This window comes from Carassius gibelio, chromosome A7, assembly GCF_023724105.1.
Source record: "Carassius gibelio isolate Cgi1373 ecotype wild population from Czech Republic chromosome A7, carGib1.2-hapl.c, whole genome shotgun sequence".
NCBI classification, from domain to species: Eukaryota; Metazoa; Chordata; class Actinopteri; order Cypriniformes; family Cyprinidae; genus Carassius; species Carassius gibelio.
The window spans coordinates 19,362,146-19,388,495 of record NC_068377.1 but is presented as its reverse complement, the minus strand read 5'-3'; the positions used below and the strand labels follow the sequence as shown (position 1 = coordinate 19,388,495).

Sequence of the window (26,350 nt, the reverse complement as noted above, 5' to 3'; positions counted from 1 at the left end):
CAGCATCAAGCTGTTTTTCTGTGCTAATATTATGAGACGTGCTTGATCATTTATAGAGTGCTGACACTGTTTTGAAGTCTATATTCTCAGGCCAGGTACACAATAGCAGGGAATAGTACACAGACATTAAACAACATTAAACAGACAGTAAACAGCCACATCGGCATCAATTTAACCATTGTTTGACCCATAACACACATGTGGACCCAAGCACTCAAAACTCTGATCTCTAGTTAATCCTTTAAGATACAGATGTTGGTAGCTTTTAGGATTTGAATGAATGCACATGCAGCTGTATTTGTCATGATGTCTGAGATATTACAAGTTGTAAGTTTCCTCGGGCCTTCAAGTCATAAGATAACAGATATCGGGGATATTCTCCAGGGTATGAGCTGAAGTCAAGAGGTCAGACTTGAAAGGCAGTTGTTTCCTCGTTGTTTCCTCATTATTTCCTTATTTGTCACACAGTCAAATAAATAGTGGGTGCAACCACCAACTCAAAGGTGTATAGTTTCATGTCATGGTTTAGAATTTATGACCTCTCAAGTCAACACCCTTGTCTGGGTACCATATTATTTCCAAAGGTACAGCCCACATAGGCTCCATTATGGATAAACAATTTTGTTGAGTGGAAACGAGTCCCTACAAGTAGGTTGTGTGTGTTTTTATGTAATCAAATGTGTTTAATTCTAAAATTTGTATGATTTATAAGATTGTCTTCCTCAGCAAAATGAATGAGAGTTTACAAACCTGATGCTATCAAATACATGTAGATGAGCAGGGCTGTGTATTTCTGCACAAATACATTGAAGCCCCCAGATCCTCATTATTTAGAGATGTGCTTTGAATGACCATCAGACATTATGGTTCCAGTATTGTATTCTGTTCTTTAAATCCAGTACAGGGTAAATGAGGAGCAGATATGGGCAACCCTGACCTGGCATAGTTCTCCCCAGCTGGAGCCACTGCTGGAAAAGCCATTTCTCCACAACATGCAAACAAATATAAAACAAATGGTGTACAGCCATGTAAAGAGATGGGGAACAAATGTTAGGAAATATGAGGTCAGATTCTGAGTTATGACCTCACTGCCTATTGCATTACGTTAAATTGCAAAAGTTGCTTTAAACGATCATATGTGGCAATCTTTTGCAAGCAGCAGATCTGAATTGACGAAGATGCACGTTTAAGAGTCATTCATTTACTCCAGAAGTTTGTATTGGCAAGTATTATATCTGCCCCCACCTCAGGCTTTAACTAATCATTGGTTGGTTGAGTGCATCTGACTCATTTTTGGACAGACATCTGTGAGTGAACCTTTTGACTGTTTTTGACAATCCATTTAACATACCATGTACATAAACCCGTGTGGTATGGTGTTGCATGTTTAGCTCTCTGTGTCTATGGAGTTTGGGCACAGTTTTAAAACCAGAGAAAGAAGTATTGGTACAGAAACCTATGTAAATAACAACTCTGTAAGTAAAACCATCTTCCTTTCGGGTTTGATACATTTGGCTTTGACAAGCTGAGCCCTCAGCCAACATTTACTAAAACATCTGACAACACTCTTTCTGAGGACTTTTCAAAATAAGGTAAGAACCTAATGGATTGTAAAGCATGGTTAAACTCACTGGATGATTTCTTTCACATGCAGACTTTCTTTGAGCTACTTGTCATATGTTTGTTATTGTGTAGAGCATGGCAATCTTGGCCGGCTCTGTTCATTAGAGACAAAAGCCGAAACCACTGCAAAAGCAAACAAAATAAATATCAAACTACTTTTAAGCCACCTCTCATGATGTCTTGAATTGATCTTTTATTCTTTGGCTGAACCTTGATTTTAACTTTTATGTGATTCATAAACATTTTAGTATAAAAATCAGGTAGTTTTACGAGCTCCTTTAATAAACCGGTGAACAGGGTAAACAATCAAACAAATGAGAATGCTCAAATTCACCCAAATGTAGACCGAGCTCTCATATTAAGACTTTGGGACCAGTGTGTTCTAACAGCTGTCATGTGTTTGGTTATCATAGGGCTTGGAACCAAGAACCAGTTCATATTCAGATTTGGTCAAATCTCTTAAAAATATGGGAAGTGAATGATTTTCTCATTAAGTACACACTCGTTCTTATTAAAACTGTGCTAAAATATTTTGACAGTGTTTGCTACTATACACTGTTGCCGCAGTATTAAACCCACAGCTTGAAATTTACAGCATCATCAATCAGTGCAGACTGATACCTCAAGAAATAATGAGCCAGCTAGTGAATGCTTTGAATGGTGCAATTTCCCAACAAATGACTCATATCAGTTGGATCTTTTTAAAGAACAATCAAAAACAAAGTGTAATCAGTGTAATCCGATTCCTGAACAAACAACTCTTGCAAGTTAATTTTAGTTAATGCAAAACATACAAATGTATTCAGTTGAACTCTGATTCGGAATAACAATGTCTCTTGTGAGCTTCATTGAATACACTGTGTGACTAGTGTAGTCCGATTCCCAAAATAGCTCAAAACATAACTCTAATCAGCTGATCTGAGTCACTGAATAAAATAATAAAAATAATAATAATAAATTCATGTAATGTGCAGGGTTACTTAAGACTTGGGACTTATTTATTTATTTTTTATTTTATTTATGTAGGCCCTATTGCATGTATGCATGCATATATGTATATTTTTTAAATGGTGCCTATAAATGGTACATATACTTCTCCTTAAATATAGCCTATGACTTAATAGGATACAACCAGAATCAGGCTGACAGGAGATCTCGTTTGCACAATGTTGAAGAAGATTGAATAGATGCAGTAGACAAGAACACCCAATGACCATCACTTAAACAAACTGTAATGCAGTGTAGACTAAGAGGGCTTGCAGAACAGATATTCATGACAGCAGAGTTTTAGGAACAAGACCTGACGTGAAAGCGCTTCATTATACATAGCGTACAGTAGGCTATCATAAATCATCCGGCAGCCCATTCACAACTCTTCAGTTTCACATTGAACACACATCTCTTTCGACAGCGTGTGTTTACTTGCTCGGACCGTTCATTTAGAGGGAGTGTTACGAACATGTGTCCCATTTAAATGAACTCCGTGATCTGTTTATGGACGGTAGGACAGTGAGGAACTCTAATACACTGAATCGACCGCAGATGGTCGCCGTTGATTGGTGGAAACTTTAAACCCCCACCTTTTGCCCATCAGCCGGTGCCACTATCGCAGTGTAGTTTACACTCACAGACTGTCACTGCTCAGCAGTTATCTGTACCTGCGCTTGCAAACAGAAGCAGTGCGCGTTACCCAAATGGAGCCGGTGGATTTTACTTGAAGAACGAAAGAAACAGGGCAGTTTAAACAATTAGAAATGTCTCTTTATTGCATAGCATGGATTCGCGGATTGTTCATTTCCCCGTTTTTGAAGAGGTAACAGTAAAGGTAGATGCATGACAACATGGATTGCCTTTTTCTTTTGCTCTGGAGTTTACAAGTCCCTTTGGTAAGCAGCACATCAGTGAGATTATTGGCGAGTGTGTCGTTTGGGAATTTAATAAAGGCAGGTGACACGCAGATAATTATATATATATATATATATATATATATATATATATATATATATATATATATATATATATATATATATATATATATATATATATATATATATATATATATATTTGTACTCCTTGTCACTTATCAAGTTAATTGTGGGGAGTTGTTTGCGCTTTTACAGGCTCTGCAGTTCTGTTGCTTCCACTCTGTAACATCGGTGTCATTTACCGGCGACACTGGCGTCCTCTATCAAGGTTTGTGTCTTTACGCAGTGCAACTGCAGCTATTTCTGTTCTGAATGATGACAAGTCAGTGATTGATGCCGATACCTGCGCGCACTCTAGTTGAACCAAAGATTCCTACCTGGACATACCTGTACAAATAAATATATAAATACGCTGCAGGATGGCACACAGATCCGGTGAACTGCCGGTAGCCCGGTACTGTAGGGTTGGGCGCGTTAAAGGGAGTCCCTCGTCTCTTATCTGCTGCATGGGAGCCAGTCACTGAGAGTTCTTTTTTTTTAATCAATAATTACACTACAGTCAAAAGTTCGGAAACTTTTAACTAAATTCATGTTCCTCCTGAGCTTTTGGTTAAATACTTTATGGTTTGTATAGCCTATAACTTGTGGCTGCATGGAATATAAGTTAATTTATTTGTATTTTCCACAGCTTGCACAGGCTACACTGAAATGTTTAAAAATGTCATGCAGAAGCATGAGACAGTACATTAAGTTTGCAGAGACACATGCGTTTATTGATATAGCAACATAAAATAAAGTGTTAAACGATTTACAGATTTAGTCAGGAGGTTTATTTTTTATTAGTTAATACATTTTATTTAATGGATAATTTAGACAAGAGAGTGAAAGTGAGCCAACAAGTGTTGGCAAGTCCCCATGAAATGGTTTGACAGTGGAGTTTTCTTTCCTGTATTGGGAGCGACAGTTTCATTAGAGACTGTTTGACTAAAAAACAACAACAACACCCCCCCCCCCCAAAAAAAAAAAATCCCTTGTAGTGCTGAGTGATTCATGAATATTCTTGCTCCAATTCTCCTGGAAGAGAAAGACTGTAAAGTTTAAAAGAGGATATCTGATAAAATTGTCAGCTTTTATTCAATAGAATAAAAGACACTTGAATTATTGAAATTCTATTTTCCTGTAAAGCTGCTTTGACACAACCAGGATTGTATAAATCGCTAAACAAATAGAGGACTTGACTTGACTCTTGATTTACCTGCCAACTGTACTAATTCCATTTAGACAGAAAACCATGGATGACATTACATTATTACGTTATATTAGTAAGAATGATTAATTAATTAAACGGTGATGGATTGGAATTGAGATTTATATGATTGGTATTTATACTGTGTTGGTTCCTCTCACAGATTACGATTTTACCATACCAGTGGAAGTCGACTCACTTGGAGGCTATATTTCCCATGATGTGTCAAGGCATGGAAGGAACAGGAGATCCCTGTCAGAAGCTGGTGGTCCAGTGCACTATCATGTCTCTGCATTTGGCAAGGAATTGCACTTAGACCTGCAGCCATCTCCTGTGCTGGCAGAAGGGTTTACTCTACAGACCCTGGGTGCAGAGGGCATCAGTACAGCCACCCTTCAGCCTTCTATTCATAACTGTCTCTATCAGGGTTCCATCAGAAACCATTCTGAATCCTCTGTGGCTATATCCACCTGTACAGGTCTGGTAAGTGGCTCCCTTTAAACTGACTCAAAAAAAAAGATTCAATGACTCCAAAACGGGCTACATCAATGTCTACCACACATTAAAAATTGCTTTTGAAGAAGGCATCCTAATTGAAATGGAACCGTATAAGTGACTGATTTTAAATGCTCTACTAGACATCAACTTTTGTGCATCATATAAAATTGAATTAAATATAAGTATACTTGTTTACTCATTATGCCCCGAGATGTTGCCTTTGAATTTAACCAAAACATATCTTAAGGGGCAGCATAATTAAGCTGTAAACATTTTGGAACAGGCTTTGCATCTCTTGCACACTTAAATGCTTCACTGCCCTCTATTAGTGTGGATCAGGATGATCATCTATGAGATTTATGTAAATTGCATGTATAATATTGAGTTTTAGATTTTAGCTTTTTACACAATAATTAATTACATATTTCCTGCTCATGTATACCACACCAATATTTGCTGTTTTTTATCCTTATGCCTTGGCTTTCAGGCCTTCTCAGCTGCTAGATATTTGGGAAAGGTTTGAAAATGTACTGTCGTTTGTTTGTTTACTCATTAAATACATGGGTAATTTGCAGTAGCTGGCAATGTTGCTAGTATGCAGACATGTTGGAGTTATGGTTAGTAAAGTATACATTGTGCATGTGGGAGCTTAAGCCTCAGAGCATATAGTTTTGAGAGTGAGGAGTTGTCGTCATAGCACAGAGCCCCTCCCCTCCATATCACAGTCTCCGCCATGTTGGCAGGACACCGGCGGCAAAACATGGTTGTTTACGTGTGTTGTTAACTCGGTAGTAGAGGAGGTTCTCACAATTCTGCACTGTTTTACCATGCCTGGAAGTTACTGCTGCGTTAGAAACTGCTCCAGTACAATATAATTCACAATTTCCATATATGTGCATGGAGGTAAATGGTCCAGGTCTCTGTGCCGCTGCAGGGAGCTCGTATCCAAATACCACTGGTTTGCGCTTGGTGTGAGCTTGTTCCTGTAAGGTCCCCTTTCTTTCGCCTTATCTTTTTGCATTGCTTTACTTTCTTCCTTTTCTTTCTTGTTTTCGTAGATCCGTCTCTGTTCCGCTGACATAATAAATGCGCAAAAATTAGAGCTCTGAAATGTTTACTGAAAGCATTGTCCCTGGCAACTGATAGCTTGTCCTACCATCATGGACAACCGGCTCAGACCCCTCCCAAAACAACCCAAATCGGCAACTGACTCCTCACTCTCAATAGTATACAGTGTGCAAGTAAAACAGGTTTATGGGAGCACTCAAGTAAACCAAAGTGCAGATATTGGAGCACTGAGCTATGCTTGACATATATTGGTCTATATGTTTTTCTTCAGAGAGGATCACGTCTCATCTTGGATGGTGGGGGACTTATAAAATCATACCGAGTTCAGCTGATGGTCTCTCGCTCCCTGCTCTTTTGTTCAGTGTTTGCCCTGCTTTCCTGTCTCTCTTGTTCACTATAATTAAAGACAGAGTGAGGTTTCAGACACTTGGCTGTCAGCGCTAATCTTTGCATTGTCCTTTTCATTAGTGGTAGCCTTTCCGCAATAAAACAGCAGTGACCCATTCTTTTAAAACTGTGACAACCCAATGCGATTTAGGAGCAATTGCATCTGAATAGACTGCAGGGACTCTTTGATCTACTCCCCTTCTTTTGATGCTCAAAGCTTTTTTTTGAATGATGGGCCAAGCTCTAGGTGATTTTCTCTACAGCCTTAAAGGTGCCCCAATTTCAGATATACAGGATGCCAAACAAACCTGTGTGTCCTTTAGATTTTGTGCTTAAACATACAAAAGCAAAAGGAAATGTCCAAGAAAAAAGGGGTCTCTCACTCTGTCACTCTCCTTCTTTCACTCTCCCTTTCTTTGTTGGAGTGAAAAAGAATGAGTCACCAAGGATTTTAACCCTTCCCTGTCATCTCCGCTTGATGAGAAGCTTTGGATTAAGTACAAATGAGAATTCCCATTCATCCCTCTGCTGATCCGCAACAACCCCTTGTGCCGTGAAAGGCAGAGGAGTCAGTTGCTTAGAGAGAAAGAGTTTTTGTGCTGTGAGAATGCAAGTCCAAAAGTAAAATCAATGTGAACGAGAACCCCCGCAGCTGGTACATTCAAATATAATGCAATCCATTAGGTTATTGAGTTGATGAAAGTCTGATTTGCTTGTACTGGTTCTCTTGCGCTCTGTTAAACAGTGCATAACATAGCAGATGGACAGGGATTCAGTTGTTAAATGAAGAACAGGCGGTCCCGGACTTTAAATCGGGAACAAAGGGATTTACTCGCTAAATCCTGCTTCATTTAAAGTTTTTAATTACTGAGCGCCTTTCAACTGCTGTCATCACTTGCCTCGAATGGACTGTCTGGCCCCAGATTTAGCAGCATGATCAAACGTCTTCCATCCAACCATTAAACAAAACATATTATCAAACTAATGAAATGCTGGTTGATTTGTGGATTAGTTTTTTCATGTATGTTGTTTCTGGGTTTGGTTCAAAAACTTCTAGATGGGCTGCATCCAGGATGGCATATGAATGCCAGTCCCAAAGCTGCTTCAGTTTATAAAAGCAGATTAACAGGTGAAGCTTCTGAAGCGGTGCTCTGCTACTTCTTGTTCACTGTTCAAATCTTCCAACGGAGAGGTCGCATGGTTGTGCAATTTCACAGTTGCTTTTCCAGCCTAGGCATAGACAAATCCACATCCTCGGGCCTTCTCTGGGTCATGGTTCCATTAGGCTGGTGACAGGTTCAAGCCCATCCCCCTTTGATATGGCAGATCCTGCTTTCTAGACGTGTTTTGACTGGCTGAGCCATCAGAATTGGCTTTAGCACTACAATGAAAGGCTTTATACTGTTCAACATGGATAATTGATGTATGATCTATTCTGGCAGTGTTGCTATATTTAGCTGTTATGATTCGTTTGACACATAGGCACTCATTCAGTAATTTTAACACATTCACCGCCCTGTCAGCTGAAAGAAGACTTGATGTTCCTTATTAGTTTATGTTAACTGACGTTTTTCTAAAAATTTGCTTTTTTACACTCTCTGCTGGGTAGAATAACAATAGGTTGTCTAAATAGCTTTAACTTTGAAATGTTGACATTGTGAATCAATTAATTATCTCAAAAAACATACATGGCTGGAAGAATTCCCACTCCCATTTTAATGATGTCCAACTTGATGAAGATGCTATGTGCTGATATTTTTCTGGCTGTTTGGTGTTCTAAATTGAGGGACTCCTCAGCTTTGTTGATTATTTGTCTTTGTAACTATTCTGTGTATTATACTGACAATATATAAAAATTGTACTGACCCCAAACTTTTTAACAGTAGTAAATTTTCTGCTACATTTTTTCTCTAGCAAGCAGGGCTTTGTAAGGCAGTGAAGAGCAAATCTAGCAAATAGATTTGCCCTTCACAAAATTTCAGTTCTTTACAAACATGCCCAACCATGCTGAACTCAGACATGACCTTTCCCAATCTATCTATCTATCTATCTATCTATCTATCTATCTATCTATCTATCTATCTATCTATCTATCTATCTATCTATCTATCTATCTATCTATCTATCTATACAGTACAGACCAAAAGTTTGGACACACCATCTCATTCAAAGAGTTTTCTTTATTTTCAGGATGATGAAAATTGTAGATCCACACTGAAGGCATCAAAACATGTGGAGTTATATATGGAATTATATACATAACAAAAAAGTGTGAAACAACTGAAAATATGTCATATTGTAGGTTCTTCAAAGTAGCCACCTTTTGCTTTGATTACTGCTTTGCACACTCTTGGCGTTCTCTTGATGAGCTTCAAGAGGTAGTCACCTGAAACGGTCTTCCAACAGTCTTGAAGGAGTTCCCCGAGAGATGCTTAGCACTTGTTGGCCCTTTTGCCTTCTGTCTGCGGTCCAGCTAACCCCTAAACCATCTCGATTGGGTTCAGGTCCGGTGACTGTGGAGGCCAGGTCATCTGGTGCAGCACCCCATCACTCTCCTTCTTGGTCAAATAGCCCTTGATGCCTTCAGTGTGACTCTACAATTTACATAGTCATGAAAATAAAGAAAACTCTTTGAATGAGAAGGTGTGTCCAAACTTTTGGTCTGTACTGTACTGTATATATATATCAGTTACTTATTAAAGCCCACCTATTAAAACGGATCTGATACTATTATTGAATTAATCAAATTAATGTTAATCTTCCATAATTGTACTGATTGAGCATATGATGTGACATTTAATGCTTAAATTAATATTTTGTGTAAACTGTGCTAAAAAGTTAAAAATGATGTAGTTTGCACTGATGTTACAAGGTGATAGTCACTTTTGCTAAACAGGCTTGCCACATACTCTCTCGTGTGCCTTTTTGGATGGCAAAGTGTTCTTTTATTTTTTATGGAAAGCCCGGCCCATCGTCCAGCCATGTGGGTGCTAGACTCTGTGTGAATTGCTGCTGAAGCACTTCAGCTGTGTTTATTCAGTGCCAGACCTGCTGGTTCAAGCTGATGTGCTAACGTGTGGGATTGTACTTAGGGACAGTTGTGATGCTAATTCACTCTGACTGCAAAGGAGGAAGGCTGTTAGTGCGCTCAAAGCTTGTGTGGATACACTGCATGGAGAGTAGAGCACCGGGCCATTCAAACATCAATGGAAGAGAAAGGCTGGGAATTACCATATACAGACTCGAGAGCACATCTGTAGTGCTTGTCTGACTCAGGAAATTGTGAGAAAATGTTTTGGGGTTTCCATCAGCCTTGTTTGTTGTCAAGATTTGTACTTAGAGGTTCTGTTGAAATGGTCACCATTGGCGGCCTCCCAGTTTGAAACCCCCTTCCTGGTATCATAAATTAAGTATAGATGCATGGGAGCATTGGGTAGTGCCATTATAATTATAAATGACAGTAGTATGATCCTTTTGATCATGATTTTGCATAAATACCTAAGATTCTTGTGTCAATTTTTAAATTGTGAATAATCATAGAAATGCATACTTTGTACATCCAACAGTACAGATAATGTTGTAGTTTAATTTCTCATTGCCTTAAAACATTAACGTGAAGCATTTAATATTTAAATATGTCGTCAGCTGTCAGCAAAAAATGAAAAAATTATATTGTCAGTACTAGTGTATTGATGTACAAAGCCCAGCTCACACAAAAGTTACTTTCAAACCAAGCAGCTTTCTGTTGGTCCCAGTGTGACCAACTTGATATCGCTGCAAAGTCTGCCCTCTTGTGAAATTCCTGATCACGTATTTATATTGAAATATATAAATACCTTTGCTAAACAATGATAAATGTGACCACATCTTAACTTGGGCTTAAAATATGTGGCTGCCCAGGAATCGGGTCCTTTTCAAGAGGTTTTACCATATTTTGGGCTCCTTTACATCAACTATTTTGAAACTCTCGTACTGGTATTACACATAGCTTCAGTCACTCTTGTTTGTTCAGTTTAAAAACATTTGCTAACCACAGTAATACAATTATGATAATATGATTTATTGAATCGCAAAATATGTGTTGTGGTGTATTATATCACAATTAGCAATACCCTACAACAACAGGGGCATGTTTGGGACCAGCCTGGGATTCTTCCTGCCACTAGTGACCCAGTCCCATTTATGAACCACTCCGAGTCTGATAGCTGAGACTACGAAACCTTGCACCTTGGGAGACAATGCTTAGGTGACGTGGTGGACATACTTGTCTGAGTTTTGGGAGGGCAGACAAACAAATTGAAACCAGAGTGAATATATGCTGGGCTCCTTTGTAGTTACAAATGTTCCCCACTCCCCCTTTCATAATTCATTGGGTGTTATGCCATGTTAGCACTATAGAAGTCGCCAGGGGCTATTCCCTGGTGGTCTGTGTGGTGACAGTGATGTAGAGACTGCTTAGGGATGCCAGAAAGAGAAAGCCTGTGGGAGAGAGTGGAGAAGAGGAAAGGCATGCTGGTCCTGTAATAGCTCTTGTTCTCACTCACTTGAAGACCTAAAACTAATGGGCAGTGGTGAAGTGGCTGTCGCACCAGCTCTGAGAAGCCATAAATATTATAAAGAATATCTTGTGCCTTGGACCACTTGGGAAGGGCTTTTTAAAATTCTCATTTCTCCTCTGAGCTTTAATTATGTTAGTCAAGCTCATGCATCTTTCTTAGAGTAATAGAGATATTTGTCATTGACAACTTAGTTTTGTGATATCTGAGGCTTGGGCAGGATCTTCATCTTTTAAGTTGTCTCTTGTTTGAGTTTACTAGCTTACCCACTGGATCAGCTTTCATTGTGATCTTGCTCCAACTGGTTTAATAGATTATAGTTGGGGTAGTGCCATTCTTAATTTTTGACAGAAATGAAAATGAGACAGTGAGAGGTAAAAGTACAGTGTGTTCGACTGATTGTACTGTAGTTTCCATTGTCATTTGTTTATTGACAACATCTTTTAAAAAAAAAAAAAAAAAAAAAAAAAAGAAAGAAAGAAAAAAACAAGCAAAAATACCACAATTTTTTTTGAAAGTCTTGAGTTTGAAAATGATGTGATCTACTATCTTTATATAGGACATACAAATTTGTGATGTGCCTTACAGTAAATACATACAGTATTTGTGTTTACTTTGCACTGTTTAAGTTCTTTTCAGAGTGCTGCATTACATTATCTTAACATGTAATAATGCCACCAGGATATGGACATGAATTTCATAATTTAATCATAGTGTATTCAGAGTTTAATGTCCTTGTATTCATGAAATTGTAGACGTGAAATTGGGCTTTAACTCACCACATGAAATTGTCTTTGACTGCAAAAGAATATGTAATAAGGAAGCACTGTTTAATTTATGATTGGTCATCTGTTGCAAACATAACATGTAACGTTTTGACATTGTATATTTCGGACCTAATATTTTTAGCAGTGCAAAAACATGCTAGCCCAGTGCTTTATAACCCTTGGTTAAAAGTTTAAGTACAGTTTCCGAGTTTGTGTAGATCTCAAACAATCAAATGCCCATGAGTTGTCCATTATTTGTCTGTGCACACAAACACTGAAGCCAGAAGAGTTGATGCTCTGGTCAGATGTAACCAAGCAGCGGAATGCAGATGTGTTTTAAAGCTTAGTAATAAGCAGCTTTGGGTTTCTCACTGCTCCCTTCCAGCCTTTAACAGCATGTAAGCACTTACTCATCTAGATTATAATACCACGGTCGGAAGCTCAGTTTACACGAATATATGCTAATTACATTTCACAGAATCAATGAGACAGCCCATAAATTATTTCCCTTACTTTCACTGACGACTGACTAGTGATGTAGTCAAAGACAAATCTCATGAAAGCGCATTAAAACATACATTCCCTGCAGTTAAATCCTTCGTAGAGAAGCACTTTGAGGACTGTGCTTTAATCGTTGTTTCCCATCATCTGATATTCCTTTGAATATGTGAAGACTCAGTGAGTGGAGTAATATTGTCATGGTTTCTGTGTTTGCTGTGAAAATGAAATGTGTTTATCTGGCAGCAGACTTTGGCCCTCTAATCTACATCTCTTACAAGTGTTTCTTGAAGGAGATAACTAAAAGTCTGGCACATTAATGTGAAACCAGAGGAAGAGACTGTGGTTGAGTGCTTCCCTTTGTTCCCTCGAGTGTAATAGGCTTTAAGTAGTCAGGTGGTTTTTGGAGAAGGCTGTAGTTAGGCACTTGTGTAATTATGAGATCACCTGTCAGACATCATTACATTAAAACATTCAAGTGCAGTAATATATTCTATAGAAAAGACTCCCAAACTTCTTGAATCTTGACCCCTCCCCCCACTTCTCTCTATAGTAATTTAATGTAATTTTTTTTTTTACATTTAATTTAATAAAACATGTATTTTAGTTATTTATAGCTGTTCATCAACTCATGTATGCAGTTTCTGCATGAACCGATTGGAGAAACTAGCACTGAATACCAATGTGAGAAAAACACAAATGTGGATCCTAATACCACAACATAATAATTAATTATGTAATTAATAATTATATTAATTACATAATTAATTATTATGTTGTGGTATTAGGATCCATGTAGTTCTTCAGTTAGTTTCCTCTCTTATGTCTTCAGACACCTCATTTCTTTTTTGCACCCCATCAGACATAATGGCCAAAAAGCTTAAAAATATAAATAAATTGGCCCCAGATGGAATCCATTTACCCCCATTGTAGAAGCAAAGCACCTTCATCTGCTAACTGCTGGACTAAGTTGTTAGATATTTGACAGTAAAGTTTGCTATGTTTCTAAAACAAATGGAATACATGTGTGATAATTGTGTGAGGTGGACTGCAGGGCACTTGCAGAGGTCCTCCAGGATGTTGGTTAAACACGTGCTTGCGGGGTGCGCTGTGCAGGGAGGGCTTCACTGCAGGAAGCTCAAGTAATGTGCAAACATGGTTTATAAAAAAATGGCAGCACTGAAATCTTGTGGCTTTTCTTAAAATGCCAGCTTTTTGAATTTCCATTATCTCTTATGTCTTCCATTATCTCCCATCGTATATATATACAGTAGGCAACAGACCAAAAGTTTGGACATACCTTCTCATTCAAATAGTTTTCTTTATTTTCATGACTATGAATATATATATATATATATATATATATATATATATATATATATATATATATATTGCATCTTGAATGTTTAATTATTATTCCTTTTTGGTTATCTGAAAGGGAGAGGAAATTAATGAACAAAAAGTGTTATTTTTTTCTGTCAGTGTGGTTTCAAATGTAAAGATGTGCAAACCCACATCACAGCATCAGGAATTGTCCAGTTATTTTTGAAAGTAGTGTTTCATCATTTGTGCGGAACATGGATCAGTGGCATTGGTTTTCTGCTTGTGAGTAAAGTTTTACTGCAAAACTACACTGTAATTCCAATACACTAATAATAGGGTGATTTGGCACTATTATCATCAAAAAAGAAAGTTAAGCCTGTTATTTAAAGAAAGTAAATTGCATATGGGCTTCTTTGGTTGATTTAAATGTGACAGACGTTAAAGGGTTAGTTCACCCAAAAAGAAAAATTATGTCATTAATAACTCAACCTCATGTCATTCCAAACCCGTGAGACCCGTGAGACCCGTGAGAGCATCAAAAGTTACCGACTGCAGCTTTAATGTTAATGTTTTTTTTTTTTTTTTATAGAAATTGTGGCAATAAATTAAGAATTTGTTCCCATATATTAATACATTTCCTCATTTTAAATTAGTTAAAAAGTCCATATATTTAGCTGAAATGGCCATAATAACTGTAAATTTAAACTCTAATTTTCCCCCACCTGAATGTCATATCTGTGTCTCAGTAGTAAATGAAAAAAATAAAAATAAAAACAATACAACTTAACATATATTTTTTTGTGCAAATAAATAAATAAATAAATAAATACAATAAAATACAATACAATAAAAAAAAAAAAAAAAAAAATCATGTTAAAATTGAAATGAGTTGTGTTCTCCCTATTTGCTGTGATCACTTTTGTAGATTTTGGCAAATTCTCACATCAGTTGTCTCAGTTTTGATGCCTTGAGTCAGTGGAAGAAAGCCATTAGCCGCAAGAAGAGAGGTCAGCGTGGTTAGAGAGAGACGGGTGGCCCTGTTGCCCTGTGTTTAATGGTGGGAGCAGATGCCCCAGATTATTGTGGCAGCCTGCCATGTTCTACTGCTGTTTTCACAGCATGTGCGTTTGCGGGCACTGCCTCAGCCCTGAGAGTGCCCTGTGTTTACCTTGCCACCTGTGAGATGTGAGGGGTCGGGGTACATGGGATCAAACACACAGGGGCATGAAGAACATAAGCGGGTTAAATCACAGACTGAATGCACAGCTATTCTGCAAGGATTTGTTCTTTTCATGGAGGATGGGATTAGGTAGAATTCCAAAGCCAGACGGAATGTGAGAGGTTCAGCAGTATGGGAGACAAAGGTTAAAATTCTAGTCTTAAAGAGGGAAGATGACCTCAGCTCAGTGATGAGAGCAAGGAAGATGCACTATCCCATTACCAATGGTTTCCTTACGGCACCACAGGTCTCTAAAATATTATATTTGATTTTGTGTCTTGTAGCCAATGTTTTAGAAAACATTCCATATTTATTTCATCCCCAAGCCAAACTGACAGGACAGAGTGGCTCATCTTTAGCACATGTTAATTATATCTTTGTGGCTGTGTAGGTAAAATATTCCCCTCATTTAGCTCACAATAACCAAAAAACCTAGACAGAGTTGGTTGCCCTCTCAGAAGTTTGTCTCTTTGGCAACAATGACTCTGCCAGAGTGAATATGGTCCAGGCACTGATGCCTGGAGGACCATGACCTGTTTTACAACTGCAGAAGTTCCTTCTTAGCAAAGCCAGGCCTGTCGGGAGGAAAATGTGTATATCACATGTTTTTAATTTCTGAATTCCATTAAATTCAATTACATTTTAATACTAAAAGCAATGTATAAAAACTTTAACAATGTATAACAAAATACACTTTATTTTATTCAGAAATTCTGTATTGCTGTGTTGCGTTTTATGATTTAATGCACTTAAAAAAAGAAAGAAATAAAAATCAGAAACAGTGGCAATGAAATGAATGGACAATTTTTGATAATGTAATTAATTACATTTGAATGATTCCTTTTTCTTTTCTTTTTTTTTTGGAAAAACAAAGTGCCATACATAAAATTTTAAAAACATAAAATTGTGTAATAGCCACATTGAAAACATAATTTTACTGTACAATAGTCATATAATCATGTCATTACTTCAACCAACCAACCTCTGGGCATATAGTGAGATGGCAAACATTGAAAACACCAGAAGCGTCACACATGTGCCAAACTTTGCCACTCATTCACACACAAAACATGCAGAATTCATATTTATAGCAGTCTTTTGAGGTTCAATATTCTTAGACTCTAATTCATATCGCAATTTAAGTGTAGGGCTCTCCTTAGAATCTTTTTTCTTCCAAGTTTCCCAAATTCCATGACATTCTATGTTATTCCATTTTATGACTGGATTCTGTGATTCCTCCTACTAAATATAATGCAAAGATTAATGCAAACTTAAAGAAAGGAAGAAGTCTGAATGCATAGTGCATGTTTGCCTAATGAAGCTGACACTGAAATATTGCCACATTCTGCTGGTAAAAAGGCATAGTAGAAACGCTGACCCAAACCAAATAAATCTGGAGACACATGTATATAGCTTATAATGAAGCAATTAAGCTCTGACATGTTTTATTAGCAATGGCTCCATGTGTGCATTTGTTGGCTTGCTGTGGCTGTGTCCCGGGGCACCAATGCATGTCACTATCATAGCAGACGATAAACTTTGGGTTCGCCTTTGACCCCACACCTCATTAATCAACTGCTCACGTCTATCTGACCTGCTCCACCTACCACTCAAGCATGCCTTCTTCTATTTCTTATAGTGGCCAACCAGCTTTGCAGAATTATTATTAACTAAATTGGCATATTAAAATATCTTTCAAGGATAATGTGATGCTGAAGACTGGAGTAATGTATAATTTCAATATAAAACTGTTATTTTAATTTGCAATACTAGTTCATAATATAACTTTTTTTCTTTAACTGTAGGTTTTTACCTCTCAGGTTTCCTTTTCCTCTGAGAAAACGAGTCAATTAGAGAGTTTCAAGGTCTGAGTGTTGTTAAGAGAGGATGTAGATATGATAGTCTGTGCCTGGCTTTTGGCCATGCTAATCGTCACTGTAAAACAAGCTGCTGAAAAGTTATGCTGCATATGAACTTTCCTCTGCTTTCTGTACTGAAACATTTGATAAATGGGCAGCTCCTTAAGATTCCTTCAGAAGCCCCAGGCTGCTCTACATCCCGCCATGTCATCGTTTGTTTATTGTGTACTGACAGCTGTAACTATGGCGATGCCCATTTTTTGTGACTCTGCAACAGCTGTTTTTTTTTAACCCCCGACGTTTCAGCTGGAGGGACCAAGAATCCCCCACAACCAGGAATGCAAGAGGAGGTGGTCTCCTGGAGGGCTTTTCTTCCATTACACTGAACTCACCGAAATATCTCCATGTCTTCGATTTGATATATTCTCAGTCCCGCGTCTGTGCGCTCTGATTTTAACTTGGTCTGGGGGGTTATCTCAATGCTAATGTGTCCCTTTTGCAGTTCTCGTGGTAAACTAGAAGCTGACCTCTGTCGACAGCATCTGTCCAATGCTGTTTATAACCACTGAGGACAAGTTCAAATCAACCCTCTGTTTGTAAAAATAAAACAATAAACATACTGACAGCATGTGCTTACAATGGAAATCTTTTGGGCCATCATCATATATTGTGCAACAGATGCTGTTGCCCCTGCGCAAGTAAATAATCAATTACGGCTATCACGATTAAAATTAAATGTGAAAATTAATTAAAAGTATCTACAGTATCTACTGAATCACTCACACTGCATCAGATTGCTTTTTACGCATGCTTTGTTTTTCAGTGTTGAGCCCTATAACCAATCACACACGTTTCTGTTGATCTTAGGAATGTAATGGCCAATCAGAGACGGTTAGATTAGTCTGAAACGGCGTTCAGATTTAGTCAGCGCTGAAAACTCCAGAGTTGTTGTTGAGAGTATGTGCTTACTGATTGAACACAGTGCAGATACAATGTAGCTTTTCAGTGATTTTTGCATAACTTGCACTAGACTAGACTAATGCAAAAAAGTTTTTAAATGTATTTTTTGAATCAGAATGAATAATAATCAGTCATAATTACAATATCAAGAGCAATAATTAACTATCATGATTTTTGTCATAATATTGATTTTTTTTAAAACAGTCAATTCTAATTAGAAAACAATTTAAAGTAATTTGATTTATTGAACTAACTGGTTAAATCTAAGCATTTGACATTAAAGACAACAGAGAAACAACTATTAAGGTGGTGAAAAATAAATTGCCCCTTAAAGGAAACATTCATTTCTGACCCTGTTGTAAATCATCTATTTTTATATTTTAATACTCAAAATGGATATCTATTCTTGATACTGTACAGTATAATGTTGTGATGCCTAGATTCATATAGCATTTAAAACATTTGATTTCATTATTTTATGCAGAATTTATTATTTTTTTTTTGATCAAAGGTGACGTTGAAAAAATATTGCAGTTAAAAAGCTGCGTTTCTTAAAGGTGCAGTGTGTAATTTTTAGCGGCATCTAGCGGTGAGCTTGCGAATTGCAACCAACGGCTCAGTGCCGAGAAGGGTATAACTGCAGCCTGGAGATCTCCTTATGGGGCGGGAACTCCAAAATAGGGTGTGGCCTCCTCCAATTGAGAGACACGTGCATGACACGCATGCACAATTTTTCCCCCAAACCACTTCAATGCAAACTCCGCCCCACAACTGATTCTGAAGTTTTTATTGGTTGTGTCAGTTAAAGGGTTTCCTAAACTATGTAACAAAAAAATGCTAACCCCTAAACCTACCCCACACCTTACCTTAACCAGTGAAATTGACTGAATGACGGGACTGGCACTGAATAGCGTGGTATAGAAAGTTTCAGTTCAGGAAATAAAAAGTTAATAAGATGATGCGATATGAGACTCACCGCTCAATGGCACCTTTTTAGTTACACCCAGCATCACTACCCCCTCCTAGCCTGCAAATTTCGTTTTCCGGGACGGCCCCGTTGCTTGGAATAAAATTCTTCCTCCGCTCCTGAGTGATTTCCATTTACATCATGAAGCAGAGGTTCAAACTTGGGTCCAAACACCACTGGCCACAAGCTTTGGCCTCTACTCTTGTGGAGAATATTTATTTATTTAGCATATTTTATTTTAGATGAACTAGAAACAATGTTTAATTTATAAAGTCTTATTTTGAAATGAAAGTCAGTAACAATTGCCTCAAGCCACAGCCAATGGTGAAAGTCTTTACGAGGAGACCCCGTCCCATTTTGGAGGTTCTGCCCAATTTTGGACTTGCAGTCCCCTGCTACGGTGGCCGACACAGGTAAAGAATGTTGTCATTAAAGACAGCAGAGAGCAATGCGATTTCTTTACAAAGGCAAATCAAGGAATTCTGAAGAATCATATAATACTGAAGACTGGAGTAATGTCTTCTGAAAAATCAGCTTAGCCAACACGGAAAGAAATACAGTATATTTTATACATATACTTTTTTTTTGACTTGTAATAATATTTAAAAATATAGATTTTTACTGTTATCTGTGATCCAAAAAATGCAGCGTTGGTGTTCATAAGATCGGTCACACTTTATTTTAAGGTCCAATTCTTGCTATTAACAAACATACGACTTTTGCCTCAATAAACTCCTAATTTGCTGCTTGTTAATAGTTTGTGAGGGAGTTGTTAAATTTAGGTATTGGGTAGAATTAGGGATGTAGAATATAGTCATGCAGAATATGTGCTTTATAAGTACTAGTAAATAATGCTAATGATAGGCTTGCTAATAAGCAACACATTAATAGTTAGAATTGGTCCCCACACTTAAGTGTTTCCAAAAATTTTTACTCACCCCAAACTTTTAAACAGAATTTTGTTTCTATATCTGACATGCAGTCCAACCTCATTGTTTGTGATTGGTTACCTATTCATAGCTTGCTCTTCCTCTTTCTCTGCAGTCAGGTCTGATCCGGTTCTCCAGCGAAGAACTTCTCATCACTCCACTACCGCAGCATTTGGCTTTACAACACAACTACAGCGCCCCCTCTGGACATCGCCCACATGTCATCTACAAGCGATCAGCTGAGCGCAGAGTGTTCTCAAATAAGACTGACTGGATCAGCAGTGTTAAATCAAACAACCCCTACAAGAACCACCACCGTCACCACCACCGTCACCATGACTACCAGCACGGAAAGCTCCAGAGACAACATTTCTGCGGACGCCGCAAGCAATGTATGTAAGGGAATTTCCTTTTAGCCATTTGTAGACGGAAAGTTATAGTCTATACATGTTGTAAACTTGTAGAATTTGTCGGTATGTGTATAAAAGTAAGGCACTCTGAGATATTAATACTGATTCCAAGCAAAACTACTGTGTCATTATTATCTGTTGTACTGAAAGAAATCGAATGAAAGCTTGGAAACAGCATGTGAAGTTAAGGACTGTGTATTTCCTGGTCTGTCATCACCACTCTGGTGCTTTTATCAGGGAGCTAGTTTGGAAATGAAAAGCAGTTATTTGTGGCAATTTCCAGTTTCTTTTTCATGGGTTTCCATACTTTTACCTCTCCACCTCATCCTTGCTACAGATAATCCCAAGTCTCCTACAGAGGATCATTTTGTCATGCCTGATGAGTTTGAGCAGCAAAGCCGGGTGAAGCGCTCAGAGATTACATCAAGCAAAGACGCTGGCCTGAACGTGGAAACTCTGGTGGTGGCGGACAGGAAGATGCTGGAGAAACATGGCAGAGAGAACGTCACTACCTATGTCCTTACTGTCATGAACATGGTGAGCAGAGCTATCAGCAGCATTGTTGCTGAGAAGACACTTTGTTTTAGCATGTAACTGCTTACTTTCTACCTTTACCTTTATCTATAGTAATGTGCACAGTGTTGTTGTGCTAAACAGGTCTCCAGTCTGTTCAAAGATGGAACTATTGGAAATGATATTAACATTGTTGTGGTCAGCCTTCTCCTACTTGAAAAAGATCCGGTAAGATACATACATAAATCCACACACTGGGTCTAATTCATGAAACATGAGCAGAACAAATTTTTGTGTAAATCGTGTGTAAAGTGGTTCTAGCGTAAATTCTCGGATTCATTAAAATGTTCGTATTTTCCAAATGTTAGTTGGTATGAAAGAAATCTGCAACTGCTCCCAGCCACTCGTAAATAGTGCGTTTAACATCTAAACGTTTTGCTCATTAATAAGGCTGCATTTTAATTCACCTTAATCGGGTACATATTTACACAGCATTTTGAAAAAATATTATATATAGTAATTACATACGGGTTTTCTGTTTACTTTTATTATGAGAGCCAGTAATAGCATCTGCAAAAGGAACACTTTAATCAAATAATTAATTGCTTTCAATAGGGCTGGGCAAAATAATATCACTTAATTGTTACGGAAATTAGTTTTTTGTAATCCAGCTTCAGGTCGTACCATTTTCTTTTCACTTCTGGGACTGTTCGATTAACAGATGAAATTCCATTGACAGCATCTGTAATTGGCTGCCTTTTTTAGGACCTGATACACCGATGTATGCTGGAAAATAAAATGTGGCATTTTGAATGAACTTCTGATAATAAAACTTCAATTTTTGCATCTGAGAATTTTTTATTTTTCATTCGCTTTTGAGAAGACATGTTGAAATCCTTTGTTTGGTGTCATAATATGATGCTCATATATAGTTGTCAGTCGGATTTAATGGGCGGCATTTATGGTAATTGAGAATTTAAGTTGTCCCATTTACGACTGATTGGAATTCATTAAAACACATTTCACTCTCAAATCTGACATTTACGAAGTATTTGTGAATCAGGAGAAGAGTTTTCGGGAAGGTGTCTTTACACGCGAATCACTCACATATTTACTCATATTTACGAATGTTTCATGAATGAGACCCATTCTTTTTATATATATACATATATAAAATATAATAAAATAAAATAATAAAATATATATAAATATATATGAATATGCAATCGGTCATGATAATGACACAAAACTTAAAGCTGCAGTTGGTAACTTTTGACGCTCTAGCGGTTAATAAACAGAACTGTTTGCGTCTTGCGGAAGAACATCGTAGCCGGAACTACTTTTCTCTGTTTATGTCTATGAAGAATCACAAAGGTACTGGGTTACTCCGCCGCAGTACCCCCGAAGCAATCTAAAATAGTCCGAATATAAACACTTATTATAGGTGCACCCTAGTGATTCAGGACAGGCTAAAAACACGGTTTGGAAAATGGATTCAAGGTGTACTCGCTTATTATATACATTTTGTATACTTTGAACACAAAAAAAGTTACGGACCGCAGCTCTGATTGGTTGTTTTCTTACCGGGAGCGGTGTATTTCTGCAAATGGTAATAGGAGCACTGGGAGGAGCCAGAGGAGCTTGATTTTTTTTTTTTTTTTTTTTTTTTACATATTATCTGTCTCACATTCTACTGTCAGGACATAATGACAGGTTGTACAAATATGTAAAAAAAACATTTTTACAAAAGTTACCAACTGCAGCTTTAAATGATACAGACATCACTGAAAATAACACGAGTCAGCTGTTGATTCTGTAACCATTAACTCATCAAACCTTTAACTCATCTTTTTTAACTATTCACTGAATAGAAATGGCTCATTAGAGTCAATTGACTTTGAATTGGACTACACTTGCCAATGCTGGTTGTTTTTTTAAATCACTAAAAACAACCAACTCATAACAGTCAATTGTTTGTGAATAAATTGGTCATGATGTATGTTTTTGATTCACTGCAAAAAACAGGTACAAAAGAGTAATTTGTTTGGGAATCAGAATATAAAATCACTACACGTTTTTTATGATTCAGTGCAAAGAATTGAGTCATTCATTCAGGAATCGGACATGTTGTATGCTGATATTTTTTGTCATTATTTTGCATGTCTTTTTATTGCTCCACATTCAACAAAGACTACAAAATAAGACTGAATTTACTTTGGTGCTAAACAGTGCAGGAGACACTGGTCATTATTCTCGTTAAAGCCAAATGTAATATGTAATATATGGTTTTCAGAAGAATACCAGTGTTTTTTTCTATATCTTTCATGATTGAAAGATGCCTGATCATTCACTACTCTTTCTTCTCTCTCTCTCTCACCACCCCTTTGAACACTTCATCTCTCTTGACTTCACTGCTGTCAGCTGGGTCTGTCTATCAACCATCACGCAGACCAATCACTCAACAACTTCTGCCAGTGGCAGTCTGGCCTAGTAGGTAAAAACGGCAAGCGGCACGACCATGCCATACTGTTGACAGGGCTGGACATCTGCTCCTGGAAGAACGAACCATGTGATACCTTAGGTAAGGCACTTGACACCACCTCCCAATAGCAGAAGTGGGTCATGTGTTGTGAAGTCAGTGGCTAATGGAGTTGCATGAAGGTAAATTACACAATCCCAAGGTTAGAAAGAGCTTGTGGTTCATGATGTGTGCCCTGGTCCACCCTCAGGCAGAGAACTTCACCTGAATGAATCCAAGAAAGCTAAATTCCACTTTGCAGTCTATTGGCAGCTTCTCTAGTTTTTGCTGTAGAGGCGTCAGCCAAATGTAATGAATTCAGCTGTAAAGCTCCAAACCACAAGTATGCACTTCTTTGAATGTATGGCAGAAGGGAATGCACTGCTTTTAAATTGCCTCTCTGTGATGTGAAACTCAAACCCAAGCTGAAACCATACAGTCAGGAAGAATAGCCTAAAAGAGTGTTTATGTGTAACGGGATCCTGTTTCAAAGTCTGTAGGTTTGAAAACATTGTGGTGTGTTTAGTGATGCTTAAATCATGTATTAATGTTTTTATCCAGACATGTTGGATTTTAAAGTGATTTGCATCTTCAACATGCATCAGTGTCACTTATATATCTTCTACTTCCACCCATGTTTTTCTCTTTCTGTCCTTTCTGACTTCCTGTCTGCAGGTTTCGCTCCAATAAGTGGGATGTGTAGCAAGTATCGTAGCTGCACGATTAATGAAGATACGGGGCTGGGCCTCGCTTTCACCATCGCCCACGAGTCAGGACATAAGTACGTTTACTCATGCTTTCAGGTCCCACACTATTTCAATTTGGGAAACCATATGCTGTGCAACAGGCAAACATTTTGTTTGTGTTTGCTGGTTGCCATTGTGTTAAAAGGAAGTTTATGCTGTATGTTTGAGATTTTGTTTTTATGGCCGCCACATTTTGAGTCCTTCGGTCCTTTGGCAGATTCTCAACATAAACTGGAACAAAATATATCCTGGAGAACCACCAGGCTGATAGCATGTTGTGGGATTTGTTATTCTCAGCGGTTCAAACATTTTGGTCAAATTAAATGGACACGTGCCTCCAATGTGTACAGTGTATGGGGCAAAATCTTCACTGGCCAACAGTCTTTAATCACTCATTTATTGAGGAGTGGTCATTTATAAACACATGGCATTAATTAATCTGATTGCCAGAGGGCTGTTGAATGTAAACATCTAAATGTGTGAATCATGTAACTTATTCAGTACAATACAGAGATTATCGAAGGGTTTTGTGGGATGAAAGCACTTTCAGTAGTAGAGGTAATGTCCCACCAGAGTCAGGGAGTGGTTTCTGTCCTTAGGTTGTACATTAGTAGTCTTACTGGGTAAAACTTACAATCGCTATTTCTCCCTTATTTGTTCCCCAATTTTTTTTGCCCCAGTTTTGGAATGATCCATGACGGAGAGGGGAATCCCTGCCGGAAGACTGAAGGGAACATAATGTCTCCCACATTGGCTGGGAACAATGGTGTTTTCTCATGGTCTGCCTGTAGTAGGCAATACTTGAACCGATTTTTAGGGTAAGGTTTCACTTCATCCCACAGAAAAAGTGGTGTATAAATCCATTTTATTGATATATTTAATTTCCTATATTCTGTTTTATATATAATTTTAATGTTACATATATTTTTTGTTTATATATAATGTTACATATGTTTATAGATAAATATGCACTGTTGAATTGTATAATATGCAATGGTTTTTATGTCTCTTTCTGTGCTCATCTTCGTTTGTGTTCACAGTACAGCTCAGGCTTCATGTCTAGTGGATGAACCTAAGCAGATAGGCCAGTACAAGTACCCTGAGCAGCTTCCAGGGCAGCTGTATGATGCTGATATACAGTGCAAATGGCAGTTTGGCTCGAAAGCAAAACTGTGCAGCCTGGACTTTGTAAAGGTAACTCATAGTGTATAATATGTGCTATTAGGATTCTCTTCATATCTTTATGCTAAAATAGTTTGAACACATGTTAAAAAACGTCAAACAACTCTTGTTAAACAATTCAGGTTGACACATGGTTGACATGGTTGACACAAACACACCTCTGAGCTTTGGAAAGAAAACCCATTGCCTCAAAATCTACTCTTAATCTTCATTCACAGTCCATGGTCAAGGATGGACAGGGCCCCCTTTGGCATCTGCTGTAGCATTTAGCGTCTAATCCACACATTGATATGCAAATAATTGTGCTTGGGAAATTAACATTGCGAGAGTGGGATTAGCTCTCATTTTATGGACTTCCTCTTTGAGAGATCCCTGTTGCTTTTGTGGGCTTCTATGTGTTCTGAAAAACATCTTAAACCTCAACCTTGATGGAAGGCAGCTGTACATCTTAATTAAGAACGATTGTAGAGATAAAACCCAATGTTTTTGTTTGCTGTTCTCCCAAGCCATCCTGTCCTTGTCACCAAGTCATTGAGATGTAATTAGCCATTGGAGCTAGCGGTGTTAGCTGCCCAATTGTCCAGAGTCCAGTGTTGCTAGCTTTCCTCACTGTCTGCCAGATGAAATCGGGCTGTTGGCCAGCAGTGGCCGGTCTCCCAACCCCTCATCACCCATTATTATCGTCGTATTGTGTGAAGAACCAAAATGCAACGTTAATAGCATGTTTAATTTGAGCAGCACAGTGATTGATTTTGACAGGCTTTTTTATTTGTTGGGAAAGCTGATTGGCCATTGCTGTAGAAACAAGAGGTCTGCGTGGTGAGGTGCAAGCCAGGGAGGTTGAAGGGTTCCCAGTGGGTGTTGACCCATTTTTAAATGTGTTCTCTGTGTGTTTGTGCCCACCAGGACATCTGTAAATCATTGTGGTGCCACAGAACAGGACACCGGTGTGAGACCAAGTTCATGCCTGCTGCCGAGGGCACCATCTGCGGAACAGACATGGTGAGTGACTGTCTGTTTGCCATTTCTCTGTCTGAACTCACTGAACCACCATTCAAGGAGGAACATGAACTGACCAGTCTCTCTGGCCATTTTTCTTCATGCACACCTGCAGTATTGTTCTCTGCTTTGTGTAAATGTTCCATAAGGACGGTTG

General features: G+C 38.1%; 1 protein-coding gene across 4 annotated transcripts in view; it reads left to right on the top strand.

Moving 5' to 3' along the window:
• The first annotated feature begins 3,257 nt into the window (after positions 1–3,257).
• Positions 3,258–26,350, top strand: part of LOC128016719 (A disintegrin and metalloproteinase with thrombospondin motifs 18) — a 51,688-nt gene continuing 28,595 nt past the window's right edge. For 2 of the 4 annotated variants that reach the window (XM_052601428.1, XM_052601427.1), the window contains exons 1-11: positions 3,258–3,509; positions 3,744–3,816; positions 4,958–5,277; positions 19,941–20,217; positions 20,573–20,772; positions 20,893–20,976; positions 23,170–23,329; positions 23,942–24,047; positions 24,693–24,830; positions 25,053–25,206; positions 26,101–26,196. In XM_052601428.1, the coding sequence (XP_052457388.1) occupies positions 3,453–3,509; positions 3,744–3,816; positions 4,958–5,277; positions 19,941–20,217; positions 20,573–20,772; positions 20,893–20,976; positions 23,170–23,329; positions 23,942–24,047; positions 24,693–24,830; positions 25,053–25,206; positions 26,101–26,196 (1,665 nt within the window). In that variant the 5' untranslated portion in view covers positions 3,258–3,452. Of the gene's footprint in view, positions 3,567–3,743; positions 3,817–4,957; positions 5,278–19,940; positions 20,222–20,572; positions 20,773–20,892; positions 20,977–23,169; positions 23,330–23,941; positions 24,048–24,692; positions 24,831–25,052; positions 25,207–26,100; positions 26,197–26,350 lie in introns of those variants that run through there. The other 2 variants (XM_052601431.1, XM_052601429.1) reach the window with 2 other exon arrangements.